We start from the raw sequence: 15,162 nt of genomic DNA, 5'->3' as shown, positions 1-15,162 counted from the left end.
GATATTCCAAAGAATTAATAAACGGATTGGATTTGGTTTAGATGTAGGCGAAAATGATCCCAAGATAATTGTATGTGGCCTAATTGGTTTCTAAAATCAAATTTGGATACCGATGAGAAAGAGAGAGATTTTGGGTGTATTTGGGGATTAGGGTTTTGGGCTGTATTTTGATTTATTTTGTTATAAATAAAATTTATGCATTGTTATGAACTTCAAATTATGGCACCAGTGTTATATATTGCTATTAGATAATGTTTAAGAACTTTCGGTTGAGGTTGAGAAAAACTGCAACAAATAGTTTGATTTGTCCATGTGAAATAGATTTTTATTAATAATTGTAGCCATTTTTTATTTTATCTCAAAAAAAAAATAATTCTTGGGAGGGCGCTGCCCCCAACCACAAACTATCACACCAATTTTTTTTTCTACACCCATGAATCCTAGCTATACCCCTGGATCCAACCCTTTCCCTACGTCCACTAATTTTCCTAAGCTGAGAATCAAGCCATGGATTTTTTCAACGTCAGCATTATGGAGCCATACTGACCATATGCTAAAACATATGACCAGAGAGAGAGAGAGCAATGTTGTCAGTATCAGTATGAATCGGTTCATTCATATCGTATCAACAGAAAATCGATACAAAACTGACCTGAATTAGCTATTTATTAAGAAATGTGAAAAACTAGCTTAAAATTATTTTTTAATATTGCTTTAATGTTATTTTAATGGTTTCAACACCTGTCACATTTTGATGGATTTTACTATTTTTAGCGGTTTCAAAACGATTCAGATCCAAATCTGAATAGGCCGATTCACCCGAATAGTTTTCAAAATGATTCAAGCGAGCACCGAGACTAGATTGACAACATTGATAGAGAGAGAGGTCCTAAGGCAGAAGGATCCAACCCTTTCCCTACGTCCACTCATTTCCCTAGGCTGAGAATGAAGCTATGGATTTTTCCAACATCAGCATTATGGACCCACTTGGATCCGGTAAGCTGGCCTGCTGACTAGATTGCCTTTCTCTTTCTCTGGTTGGGAAGATATCCTTTGGAATATAATATGCTCGGTTTCGGTTCCTTCTGAACATTCCCACTAGGGGTGGCAAAATCTGACCCAACCTGCCAACCCGCTTCTTAGCTGGGTTAGAGTTGGGCTTAAATGGGTTCGTATCGTAAATGGTTTGACCCGCCTAACCCGTTTATTAAACGGGCTATGTTTGTGTTAGGGGTATGCCAACCCGCCAACCCGTTTGACCCGTTTAATAAACGGGTTAGGCGGGCGGGTCAACCCGTTTACACGAACTCGTCAACCTGAGTCCCGCCAAATACACGAACACAAATCCTATTATGGTAATCGGGTCCCATCACCAAGGTTGGTAGGTTCTTAAGTGAGATTCCGGCCGATGACAACCTCGTCGAAACCCTAATCCTCCACTCGAAGCTGACAACGGCGTGCTTCCTCACCGGAAAGGCGCTCCTCGCACGTATCTCAACACCAGAGAATAGGTCGTTGATCACGCTGGCAAACGATCCCGATGCCATCGTCGATTCGTCATGTTGCTCAGCTGTGACCACTCCTCTATTCTCGTAGAACCCTAGCCGGAGACGATCGGCCGATCCTCCACCGCCGTTCTCCTCCAAGAGGTCGTTTACCTCCAAACCCTCACCCGTCTTCCAGTCAAAGAAGGTGCTGGGATCATCGAAGAATCCGATAGGCGACGATTTGGCCGTCTTCTTGATGGAGAAATTGTCGGCCCGAGGGTTGAACCGAACGAAGAACTTGGGGTCGCGGCCGCCGCGGAGGAGGTCAAACTCGGTGCTCATGGAGAGCGGGGAGGCAGCGGGGGAGCCGATGCCGATCTTGACGATGAGGCGGAAGGCGTTGGAGGGGTCGTTGGGGCGGTACGAGAGGCGAACAGAGGGACCAACATTGAAGGCGGTTGCGAGGCTCATGCAAAGCTTGGCGGCGAAATCTCCGACCGAGACCCATTTATTAAACGGGTTAACCATGTCATGTCGGGTTACCCATTTAATAAATGGGTTGTGTTCGTGTTTGCCACATCCGACCCGTTTAATAAACAAGTCGTGTTTGTGTTGAGGTATGCTGACCCGCCAACCCGACCCAATTGCCACCCCTGATTCCCACATATGTCACACTCAAGTCTTAGGAATTTTATCTAATACAAAATACCCTTCGTTGATTGGAGATTTTACACAAACACCATTCTTGAAACTCAATCGGGGAACGTTGGTCCTCAACGTCGCACATGAACCCAGACTGGACTTAGCTGAGAACAAGCTAGCCCATTTTTTTTTTTAAGATGATAGAAGAAAAATATCCCATCATTGACAACACTTTGTCTGGCCTTAGTTTAGTAAAATGTTTTGAAGTTCCTCCTCCTCACTTGGGAGTACATTCGACTTCAATTTTGTAGCAAGGGATGCCCCTTTTGTCACTAAAAAAAAATGGTAACCCCACTTAACCTATAGTAATAAAAATACATGTCTTACTCTGATAGAATTTGTAACTTGCTATCTTCTTAAGTAGCAGGTCTTGACTCACCTTTCGTGAAAAGACCGATTCATTTGGATCGACACGCGCGTCTAACTAGGTTGCATTGCGTTCATGTTATATATTTGAAATAGGATGACCTCTTCATTTTCTCATGTTACAATCCTCTTTTCGCCCTTGAGACAAAATGTAGGACTAGTGCCAACAGTTTATCACAAGGAAAGGACTCACCTAGATATTTAAAAGAAAGTCGAGTGTTAACAAATGGCTGGTTTTTAAATTGTTTTTGTGAACAAACTTTTAGAAGAGAATAACGTGCAGACTGCAGAGGATCTTGTTGATTTCTTATCTCCACACCGAGACTGATGATCAACAAAGCATCACTGCATCAGAAACGGTACGCTATTAATTTTGCTCAGAGTAATACCACAAGGTGGTATCCCATGTAGTAAGCAGGGTCCTGTGCCAAGTTGAAAGCCCAAGTTAGAATTCTTCTACCACATGGAGCTTGAGAGATATCCGGTAGGGGTCTGCTTAACTCTAGCTTGACTATAAAAGAAAAAAAAGGGTCAGAGGTACAAACTCAAAGTTATGAACATGCCCATTTCATGTTATGCACATATTATCTCTCTTGCAGAGTGTGCTGCCTTTACAATAACACTAAGACCTGGTCACACTGGTTCAACCTGCCATACTGCCCTCTAGCAATCAAAGCCCGAACCCCACAACGCCAACCCCGCTTGGGCCTTCACAAGTAACACGAAAATGGAATTCTTGGACAAGAGGGAGGGCCCGCCCATATATGAGATAGTGACAAACCCGTAATATCTGGGGGGATTCGGGGATGGCAAATGAGTCGGTCGGTTCCTTGGAGAACGATGGAGCCTCGTGTAATAAGCCCAAGCGCGTGCGTTTTCGTGTCGCGGAAGCGAGTGGTGGTGGTGGTGGTGGTGGTGGTGGAGGAGACGGGCGGAGCGTCGGTGGGTGGCTCGGGCGCTTCCTCCTTCGTCTTCCTCTTGGTGTAAGTTTTTTTCTTATTTTTAGTTTTCAAATTTTCTTCTTTTCTGCTGGGCCTGATTTTCATTCCTTAGAGCTCTCTGAAGCTCACAGGAAACAATAACTCTCTCTCTCTTAGGATGTTTTAATTTTTTGATTGCTGATTGGTTAGCGTTTCCGAGGTGATTAGTCGCGGGGGCACTTGTTGGTTCGGATGGATTGACGACGTTTGTTGGTTATTAAGAGGAAAGATGAAAATTTGATGCAAACTTGGTTGGGTCTTGTATGTTAACGAGTTGAATTAGTCATTTTTTTTTTCGTTCGGGGGATGAATTTGATTGATGCACTTCTGCTTTCCACTTCTTCCTTCGGGTGAAATAAGGGTGGAGATGAGTTTTGTCCTTCTCTGAAGGCCTACTTCTTCTTGCTGCTGAGCTTGTCAGCTCTATGGAGTTTATTGTTATTTTCTTTTTTTAGTAGGAAGGAATGAATCTTATGACTTTTGGTTTGTTTGCAATTTCTTCTTTCTTGTTCTTCTTATTTTTAATTTATATATGCATTTTTTAACTGAAGGATTATTGACGGTGTCCAAATTGTCAGCATTTTTGCGCTTCTCTTCCTTTAGGATACGTTCTACCACCTTTTATATTAGATTATGATGGCTATCATTGTGCTTCGAAAAATCTCAAATATCGCTACTATAGGTGTTGAATTGCTTGCCTGTTATCGGAGATATTTTGAGTTTCCCTATTTTGAGAGTATCTTGTGGGCAATAGGTTAATAGGAGGAGGAATTATCCATTATTAATACTTTTTATGCAGTGCCTTATATTTTTGAAGTTTATTTGTTATTGATTCGTCAAGTTTCCAAAATTTGAATAAATGAATCTTTTACTGCTTTGTTCCTGCATAAGTTTCTCCGGAAATCCCTATATATCTTAAAGTTAATGTTGTGTTGATTCATCAAGTTCCAAGATTATACAAAGCAAACTTTTCACTGCTAGAGGTGTTTAGTGTTTACTACTACAGGGTTGTAATTTTTTTTTCTCGGCATTCTTATTTCAGATGGCAGATTGATTTTCATAAGGGAGTAATTTACTGACTCCTGTGGCTACTGAATTCCTCTTCTTTCGTTCTTAACAAATAAACCCCTAATTCATCGGTTCATTGGAGGAGACAAGGACAGAGGGTGGTAAGCCCCCTGGCATACGGCTTGCTGAATTTCTTCGTAGATCCAGGATCAGCATTAGATCTTGTCAGACCATCGTCATCATTGTCACATTTCTTGCTTATGCAAGTTATCATGCCTCCAGAAAAACCACCAGCATTGTTAAAAGCGTTACAGACCCTGAGTCCACAGAGTTGAGATTATCACAATGGCCAGCGAGCCATTATCTGAAAACAAACCATGGGAAGCCAAGGATTATTACTAAGGGATGGGCACCATTCAATGGGAAAGATGGCACTGCAATGCTTGGAGAAATTGACCTTGCTTTTCTCTCTTTTTATTCTCTTGGCATGTACTTCTCTAGACATTTGGGTGATCGTCTCAACCTTAGGCTGTTCCTCATTGTTGGAATGGTGGGAACTGGATTGTTTACCTCATTGTTTGAAGCAACTTATTGGTTGAATTGTTAGAAAATCGTGTGGGCCTACATACGTTGAACCACACATTGTAAGACTATCCTAGGTTCAGACCCGGTTCATGTGATTTAATCCAGACGGGCCCTGTGGTATCTCATATGTGGAGAGACCCACCCTATCTACAATTCTGTAATGGGCTGAATTGGAAATAAACTCCTAAATACATTAGGTTATGGTCCCCAAACCTTATATAAAAGCCCTCCCTCTTCAGAATCCCCATTATAAGGAAGATAATTTAGTCTCTCTTTCATTAGGTTTAGAGAAAGGAAAATGACCAGATATATAGGTTATGAAAGATCATACCGTCAATGATCTATCGAAGCGCCAATGGATTCAGGTAACGCTTCCGCATTAAGTTCTATTTTATTTTTGATCTCAACGGCTTAACAAGAAAATGTATTCGATCCTATTTTCGGTTTCAGTGGATCTTTAAATACAACAATCGGTATCAAAGCACATTGTTCTCGTTAAATTGATGAATAAATTTGGTTTTGCCATTATTCGTTCTTTGTGAAACCCATTAGTTGCAAATGGATATTTAAAACCAAAAGGGATTCAAAGGGTAATGTAGAAAGATATAAGGCTCATTTTGTTGCAAAAATGTTTCCTCAAAGGTAAGGCATTGACTAAATAGAGACCTTATCTCCGGTTTCTATGAAAGACTCTTTTAGGATTATGATGACACTTGTGGCTTATTATGACTTAGAGCTGCATCAGATGGATGCTAAGATTGCATTCATTAATGGGGGGATATAGATGAAACAATATACATGGTCCAACCAGAATATTTTGCCTCAGGCGATGCCAAGAAAATGGTTTGCAAACTAAATAAATCCATCTATGGACTTAAGCAAGCTTTCCGTCAGTGGTATCATAAATTTTATCAAGTTGCCCTCTTGTTTGGTTTTGAGATGAATGTTGTTGATGAATGCATATACCATAAGTTCAGTGGGAGTAAATTCATTTTTCTAGTTTTGTATGTGGATGACATATTGCTTGTCAGTAATGATATAGGCATACTACACGAAACCAAGAGATTTCTGACAAAAAAATTTGAAATGAAAGTTCTTGAGGACACCGCTTTTGTATTAGGGATCCAGATACATCGAAACCGTTCTCGGGGTATTCTTGGATTATCATAAAAGAGCTATATTGAAAGGATTCTGGAAATGTATGGCATGAAGGATTGCAAACCAAGAGATACTCACGTTGCTAAAGGAGACAATTTTAGTCTCGCTCAGTGCCCCAAACACCAGTCTAAAATTAAGGCTATAGAATAGATTCCCTATGCATCTGCTGTGGGGAGTCTTATGTATGCTCAAGTATGTATGCGTCTGGATTTAACGTACATTGTTGGGATGTTAGGTAGATATTTTAGTAACTCAGGTACAGATCATTGGAAAGCAGTCAGACAGGTTATGCGGTATTTGCAAAGAACAAAATGTTACATGCTCACATATAGGAAGTCAGATCAGTTGGAAATTATTGGGTATTCTGATTCTAACTTTGCGAGATGCCAAGACAGTCGCAGATCCACGTCAGGCTATGTTTTTCTGTTGTCCTGAAAAGCTATTTCTTGGAGGAGTGCCAAGCAGAGACTCATTGCTTCTTCCACCATGATAGCAAGATTCGTGGCTTGTTATGAGACATTCAACCATGTGTTATGACTACATAATTTTGTCACAATGCTGCAGATTTTGGATAATGTTGAAAGACCGCTAAACTTATTTTGTAACAATAATTCAGCAGTGTTATATTCCAATAACAACAGAAGCTCATCGAAATCAAAGCATATTGACATTAAGTTTCTTGTTGTTAAAGAAAGAGTGCAGAATGGTCAGATATCGATAGAACATATTGGCATAAACTCCATGATTGCGGATTCGCTTACCAAAGGTTTGCCACCCAAGGTCTTTCACGAGCATACTGCTCGCATGGGTGTTTTATCATTTTATAATATGTTGGTTTAGTGAGAGTTTGTATTTGGACGTTCTATGATATAATAAAGTTAATTTTACTACTTTGGTATAAAGTTAAAGTTTCAGTTTCATTCTGTACTTGTTATGATCTCACTAAAGTTTTCAGTAGGACCATTTGAAAATAGGCATGTTTGATCACATTGCATGTAATTTACATGCTTTACATCTGTACTTGATCCATGTCATTTGGTTGTATCAATATACTTGATCATTGATGGGTCTAATTACATTATTTGTAATGAAGACCACTTTGGTTCTATGTTGACATGATCAATGAACCAGATTAGTTGAGATATCAATTGATAAGACAATAATTTTGAGCTCATAAGGTTACAATGTGTGATTATAAGGTTACATACGTGGCCCAAGTGAGAGATTGTTAGAAAATCGTGTGGGCCTACATACATTGAACTACACATTGTAAGGCTATCGTAGGTCTAGGCCCGGTTCATGTGATCTAATCCAGATGAGCTCTGTGGTATCTCATATGGTATGGTACACTATGTAGAGAAATCTACCCTATCTACAATTCTGTAATGGGCTAAATTGGAAACAAACTCCTAAATACATTAGGTTATGGTCCCCAAACCTTATATAAAGGCTCTCCTTTTTTAGACTCCTCATTATCAGAAAGAGAATTTAGTCCCTTTCTCATTAGGTTTAGAGAAAGAAAAAGGGCCAGATACGAAAATTCTGAAAGATCATACCGTCAACGATCTACCGGAGTGCCAATGGATTCAAGTAACGCTTCCCTATTAAGTTCTATTTTATTTTTGATCTCAACGGCTTAACGAAAACATGTATTCAATCCTCTTTTCAGTTTCGGTGGATCTTTAAATCCAACATGAACATCCATAGTTATGTCTACTTTTTAGTCATTTAGATGTTGGCAGGCCTATTTTAGTAATCTGTAGTTGCTGTCATTGGTAATTGGTTTGGGAAGAAAAAGAGAGGGTTGATAATGGGAATATAGAATGCATATACTTCTGTGGGAAATATATCTGGTTCATTGATTGCTTCAGTTGCATTAAAATATGGATAGGGATGGTCATTTGTGTTGTGGGGGCTACTTATTACCTTGATAGGATTGGTTGTGTTTCTTGTGTTGCCTGTTAATCCTGAAAGCGTGGGGGTCATGAAAGATGGAGATGGTTTATTAGAAACCTTCAAGAAAGGAGGACTTGAGGAACCCTTTCTGAGGCAGATGAATGGCAACAAGGAAAAGGCTGTTGGGTTTATACAGGCATGGAGGATCCCAAGGGTGGCACCATTTGCTCTTTGCCTCTTCTTCTTCAAGTTGGTGGCTTATACTTTCCTCTACTGGCTTCCTTTCTATATCAGCCGTATAGGTAAGCTTTTATTTTTTGACCTTTCTTTAGTTTCTTTGTTTGCAACTAATGTTTCATAAACTATAGTTGGCAAATGGACCACCCACTTATCACCTTTCATGATTAATTACTAATTCATCACAAGATATCATTAACACTGATATATATATATATATATATATATATATATATATATATATATATATATATATATATATATATATATATATATATATATATATATATATATATATATATATATATATATATATATATATATATAAAGAGAGAGAGAGAAGGTGGTAGCTGCTAACCATTTTTTTAGCTAACCACCATGCTAACCCGACTTTCAAAGGTTTTTTTTCCATGTTTTCCTGATGATATTGTTTTGATTGATGAGTCTAGAGCTGGGGTTAATGCTAAGTTAGAATTATGGAGACAGACATTGGAAGCAAGAGGTTTTAAGTTGAGTAAGAGTAAGACAAAATATATGGAATGTCGGTTTAGTAAGCAACAAAGTAGTGATGAGAGTGTAGTGAAGCTTGGTGAGCAAGAAATACCGGTGGATGACTGTTTCAAATATTTGGAATCTATCATTCAAAAGTATGGAGAAATTGATGGAGATGTAAATCATAGGATAAAGGTTGGGTGGATGAAATGAAAAAGTGCAACTGGAATGTTGTGCGATCGTAGAATACCATTGCGGTTAAAGGGAAAGTTTTATAGGGCGACAATTAAGCCCGCTTTACTATATGGTACAGAATGTTGGGCTGCCAAGAGACATCATATTAAAAAAATGAGTGTAGTTGAGATGCGTATGCTTAGATGGATGTGTGGAAATATAATAAAAGATAAGATTTGAAACGAGGAGATACATAAGAAGGTAGGCGTTGCATCAATTGAAAATAAGATGAGAGAGAATTGTTTACGGTGGTTTGGACATATTCAGCGAAGGCCTAATGATGCTCCAGTTAGAAGGATGGAGAAATGAGAAAATATATTAGTTAAAAGAGGTCAGTGTAGGCCTAAGAAGACTTGGATGGAGATGATAGGAAAGGATATGAATACTTTGAACCTCATCGAGGACATGGCATTAGATAGAAATGATTGGAGGAGAAGGATTCATGTGGAAGACCCAGAATGATTTTCTTTTTTGGTTCATATCGCCGACCCCAATTGTTTTGGGATGAAGGTGTAGTAGTTGTTATTGTTGTTGTATGTTTTCCTTAAATCTAACCGTACTGATGCATTCTACATGTTTGATTTTATAGGAATCGACTCTTGGATCATCCAATTCCGATAAGTAGGTAGGTTTTCATAAGGTTTAAAAAATCGACGGTCTAAGATTTTCCTAAATATTAAAGGCTTAAAAAGTCATGTTTTTCGTTGTCAGATTTAAGTACCATGCTAACCGGGCTTTCAAAAGGTTTTTCCCATGTATTACTTAAATCTGATTGTACTGGTGTTTTCGTCACAGTCGATTTACTAGGAAACGACACTTGGATCATGTTTTTTTGATGAAAAAATATAACCTTTTAAGCTTTGAATATTTAAGAAAGTCTTAGACCGTAGATTTTTTAAACCTTTAAAAACCTACCTGTGTATTAGAATCAGATGATCCAAGAGTTGATTCTTATAATCAAGCATGTAGAACACATCTGTAAATTTTGTACGCTCAAATTTAAGGAAAATATGGAAAAAAACCTTCGAGTTAGCAGCTACCACTTCTCTCTCTCTCTCTCTCTCTCTCTCTCTATATATATATATATATATATATATATATATATATATATAGTGGTAACTGCTTAGTGGGATTTTGATTTTTTTTATATTTTTCTTAAATGTGACCGTACAGATGTGTTCTACATGTTTGATTTTATAGAAATGGACTCTTGGATCATCCGATTCCGGTACACAGGTAGGTTTTTATGAGGTTTAAAAATGAACGGTCTAAGATGTTACATAAATATTCAAGGCATAAAAATCATGTTTTTTTTTTTATTGAAAAACATGATCCATTTAGCGTTTCCTAACAATTCAACGGTGCAAAACACATCTGCAGGGTCAGATTTGCAAAAAACAACCCGAAAACACTGTTGGCTCGCAGTAGGCGGGTGGTAAGCAGCTACGATATATAGCGTTCTGTTCTGTTACTGTTATGAAAATCACTTCACTGCATCCAGCTAGTGAAACTGCATCTTATGTCTTGTAGACCATGAGAAGTCCAGTTAGTTTAGGAGCTGCAATTTAATGGTGAAAAGATCAGGTGCAATATGATTGAACAAATATTTGTGCATTAAGCACCTGATCACCTTCCATCTTGGGGACAGGCCTGTCCGTTGTGGGACCCAAGGCTTGATGGAGGGCGATCAGGTGCTTAATGCACAAAATTTGTGCAATGTGATTGCACCCGATCTGGACTTAATTTAATGATATGGCTTGTTTCTTAGTTAGATCACTGACATCCAGTTTGATACATCTTGCAGCCATTGATGGAAAATATTTGTCTGATGAGATGGTTGGGAACCTATCTACTCTTTTTGATGTAGGAGGCATGGTGGGTGGCATCCTAGTCGGTCACATCTCTGACCGGCTGGATGCTAGCTAGGACCATAACAGCTGCAGGCTTCATGAACTGTGCTATACCAGCACTCTTCTTCCACCAAATATATGGTGATGTCTCTTTGTTTGTGAACATCGACTTGATGTTTGTTGCTGGTATGTTTGTCAATGGACCATACACACTGATTACTACTGCAGTTTCTGCCGACTTGGGCACACAGCTCCTTAAGTGGGAATTCACGTGCGCTTGCAACAGTGACAGCAATAATAGATGGAACTGGATCCATTGGTGCGGCTTTCGGGCCAATGTTGACAGGATATATTTCTGCCAAGAGCTGGAATGGCGCCTTCATAATGTTAATGGCATCAGCTTTAGTGGCCGGACTGCTATTGACGGGGCTGGTGATGGCCGAAATGGCTGCCAAGATGGAAAAGGCCAGGCCTGTAAGTAGCAGCATGGTGTAGGGAGTTTGACTTGGATTTTTCGCTTCGTCTTAATTCCGCTTGCATCTCTGCCTACTGCTTACTGCATTTATCGAATGTGAGACGTGGGCAATGAAATAAAAATATGGGTTACCCTTTGTATACCAGAGTTTGTCGAGAGGAAGGCTTCAGATGGGGCGGTAGTGATGGTTCTGGATGAAGAAGATATTCTGCCGTTTCTGATTGTTCTTTTGTATGCTGCTAAATTATAAATATTATAGTACAAGTTTTCACCCTAGTGTGATGTTGGTGATTTTGACTGAGTGAGAGTGAACTTATTTCATGCAAGTTTGTACTTGGGCATCACTGGAGTTGCATATCTTGCTGAACTCATCTTAATGATCTGGGTGAGTTTATAAGCACTTAATATGAATGCTGATAAAATTATTGTATATGTTTGAAGCTATAGAATCCTGATGTGGAGTGGCTTCATTCGAGTGTGCTTGGCAAAACAATGTATGAGATTCAACCCTTCATATTGTACTTATAAGAATGAATAGGTTTGAATGTTTTTTGTTGTTGTACATGTGAATTTATTTATCTACAGGCATGGAAATGAGAGGGTTGTGTATGTTCGCCCCCGATGATTCACTGAATCCCACGTCCGTGTTCGGGGGATCGAATGAGCACCACGTATTCATGCACATGGGGCTCGTATTCCCGTGTATGTTGACATAACTTTGCATCGGACTCTGGTGCTGTTGCAAAGACTTAATCACCCTTACTTGCTTTTCTTGCCCTGAAATGACGGTTCGAGGAAATGACAAAAATATCCTCTATTCAAAAGTTGTGAAACGACGGGTGGGGAAAAGGACAAAAAAGTCCTCCTTCCAGAAAGTTTGATGTTAACCATTTAAAGTGGAGACGTTCGCCTGCGCCATCTGCTGTAACAGTGCTCCCATTATCAACGTTCCAGTGTTACAAAACATTCCAGTGTCTTCTCTTCATTACTGCTGTCGTTAGGCATCATGGAAGAAAGCAATGATTCACAAACATTCCAACCAGTGCCATCAAGGCACAGTGAGTAGCTTTTCATCTCATCATGCTATCGATGAAGAAGGCATGTCGTCTTGTGTGCCATTAAGGCATTGTTTGGTTATTGCAGGTAGATCTTGTTATTACGAAGGTTGGAAACTTATCGATATTTGTAAGACGCTGGGACCTGTTGACAAGAACGCTTGTTTGCAGATGCTAGGAAGGGCCTCTACCCTATCAGGTATCCTACAGTCACTTATCATATGCATTGTATCTCAAACCGCTGTATTAGTAACAGACTCTCGTTTTTGTGAGATACATTTTTGTTAGTTAATATCGATTTGTTTGCTATTATGTTCAAGTTCTTCCTTATCGATTTGTAATTTATTGTGCGATATATTTATCGACCTTTTAGATAGTATGTTTTTGTATCGTCAAGTTATAAGTTATAAAAACTGAACTACCGTATCGATTTTCAATATCTGACAAATCTCTATACATATCGTTTTGTAAGATATTATATGTTTTGTAATATGTATTTGTAAGATATTTGTACACAGACTTTGAAAACGTTTGGGTGCAGAAACACATCTTGACACGCATGGCGGGGCGATTTTCGCATGCATATCGTTGCTCTCTCAGCGACTTCTATTGAACTCGCTTTAGAGCCTCGTGGATATTATGAGAGCGTTATCGTCAACACACATGTACGACATGTTTATTTTATTGGCATGGTAAGCGACACGTCGATGCTCAGCACAAGCAAACATCAAACCGCACTTGCTTTGATACTTTCATTCATTAAATCGTTGCTTTGACTTGCGTAACCCTAGTGGTATCCGTTCTTATATGCATCCTGATTAAATCGTAGTAAACCTATGCCGCTTGCTAACGGAAATTGATATATTGCTTACAAAACATTCCACTGTCTTCTTTTATTTGTCGTTGTTGTTAGGCATTAAGGAAGAAAGCAATGATGCACAAACATTCCAACCAGTTCCATCAAGGCGGTGTGAGTAGCTTCCCAGCATCATGCTATCGATGAAGAAGTCATGTCGTCTTGTGTGTCATTAAGGCTTTGTTTGGTTATTGCAGGTAGATCTTGTTCTTACGAAGGTTGGAAACTTATCGATATTTGTAAGACGCTGGGACCTGTTGACAGGAATGCTTGTTTGCAGATGCTAGGAAGGGCCTCTACCCCATCAGGTATCCTACATTCACTCATCATATGCATTGTATCTCAAACCGCTGTATTAGTAACAGACTCTCATTTTTGTGAGATAATATCGACTTGTTTGCCATGTTACTGCAAACACAAATTGATATATTGCTTAAAACATTATTGAGCTTATCATCAGGTTGTAATAAAGACGATGTAGCTCAATCAATAGAAAGATCTGGAGAATTGAATATCTATACTTATGACCCAACTGAAGAATTGAACATCTGCACTAACGATGCACATGAAAAGAAGGGTGCAGGCATTAGACCCACTATTGACTTGAATGTTCCAGTGGAAGAAATGCAATTCAATGATGAGGTAGACTACCATGACAGCGCACATAATAAAAGTGTATGCACCGGGAATGTACACGGAAGTACACCTGACTTCAATGTTCTAGGAGAAGAAATGCAATTCAGTAATGATCCTGATTTTGATGTCAGTACACTTAATAAAACCGTAGGAACTGAGAATGTACATAGAATTGCACTTGACTATGTTCCTGTAGAAGGAATGCATTTTAATAACGAAGAAGATGCATATGAATTTTACAATGATTATGCCTTAAAAGTTGGCTTCAGTGTGAGAAGGTTTTCTTGGTCAAAAAATGCACAGGGTGTCTTGGTTAGAAAGACATATGTCTGTTCCAAGCAAGGTTGGAAGAAATCAATGGGAAATCCAACTAGGAGCACGCCAGAATCAAGATGTGGATGTCAGGCGAGATTGGTTTTAAGAAGACATCCGAATGGGAAATTTGTCGTGCGTACTTTAATCGGTGATCATAATCATGATTTATCTGCATCATTTATGACTCCTATGCTAAGGTCACATCGTAAAGTAACTGTAGCTCATGTTGCAATGGCTGAAATAGCCGATAGCGCCGGCATTGCACCAAGGAAGACATACAATTTGTTTACCCGCATAGATGGTGGTCGCGAAAATGTGCCATTCACACCTTTGGATCTAAGAAACCACTTGAGCAGGAAGATGACAGATAACATGAAGAACGGAGAAATATGTTGTTTGGTTCGTTACTTACAGAATAAATCAAGCAATGAACATGGTTTCTTTAGTGCAATGCAAGTGGACGCAGATGGATATGTCGTGAATATGTTTTGGTTAGATTCAAGGTCTAGATTAGATTATGAATGCTTCAATGATGTGCTTGTGTTTGATACTACAATAAAGATTAACACTGAACAGTGGCCATTTGCGCAGTTTGTGGGAGTGAACCATCACGCACAAAGTTGTATATTAGGCGGTGCTTTTGTGTATGACCAGACCAAGGAAACCTTTGAGTGATTGTTCAGAGTATTTACACAGGCAATGAACGGGAAGCATCCTGAAACTGTACTCACAGATGGTGATCACGCAATTGCGGCTACAGTGCTTCATGTGTGGCCAGATGCACATCATCGCCTGTGTTTATGGCATATCTTTTAAAATGCAGCAAAGAA

At 39.3% G+C, this 15,162-nt stretch overlaps 1 protein-coding gene and 1 pseudogene across 1 annotated transcript; one reads left to right on the top strand and one right to left on the bottom strand.

Moving 5' to 3' along the window:
- Positions 1 to 1,298: 1,298 nt before the first annotated feature.
- LOC149845696 (uncharacterized) lies at positions 1,299 to 1,958 on the bottom strand. Its single transcript, XM_089989044.1, has one exon. It carries the CDS (start codon positions 1,956 to 1,958, stop codon positions 1,299 to 1,301), a length of 660 nt encoding a protein of 219 aa, XP_089845170.1.
- Positions 1,959 to 3,361: 1,403 nt separating this feature from the next.
- The window catches only part of LOC149845695 (putative glycerol-3-phosphate transporter 1), a 31,160-nt pseudogene continuing 19,359 nt past the window's right edge, over positions 3,362 to 15,162 (top strand).

This window comes from Nuphar pumila, chromosome 2 (genome assembly GCF_984573655.1).
Source record: "Nuphar pumila chromosome 2, dmNupPumi1.hap1.1, whole genome shotgun sequence".
NCBI classification, from domain to species: Eukaryota; Viridiplantae; Streptophyta; class Magnoliopsida; order Nymphaeales; family Nymphaeaceae; genus Nuphar; species Nuphar pumila.
The sequence above is the reverse complement of the archived record's forward strand: the minus strand, read 5'-3'. Positions and strand labels throughout refer to the sequence as shown.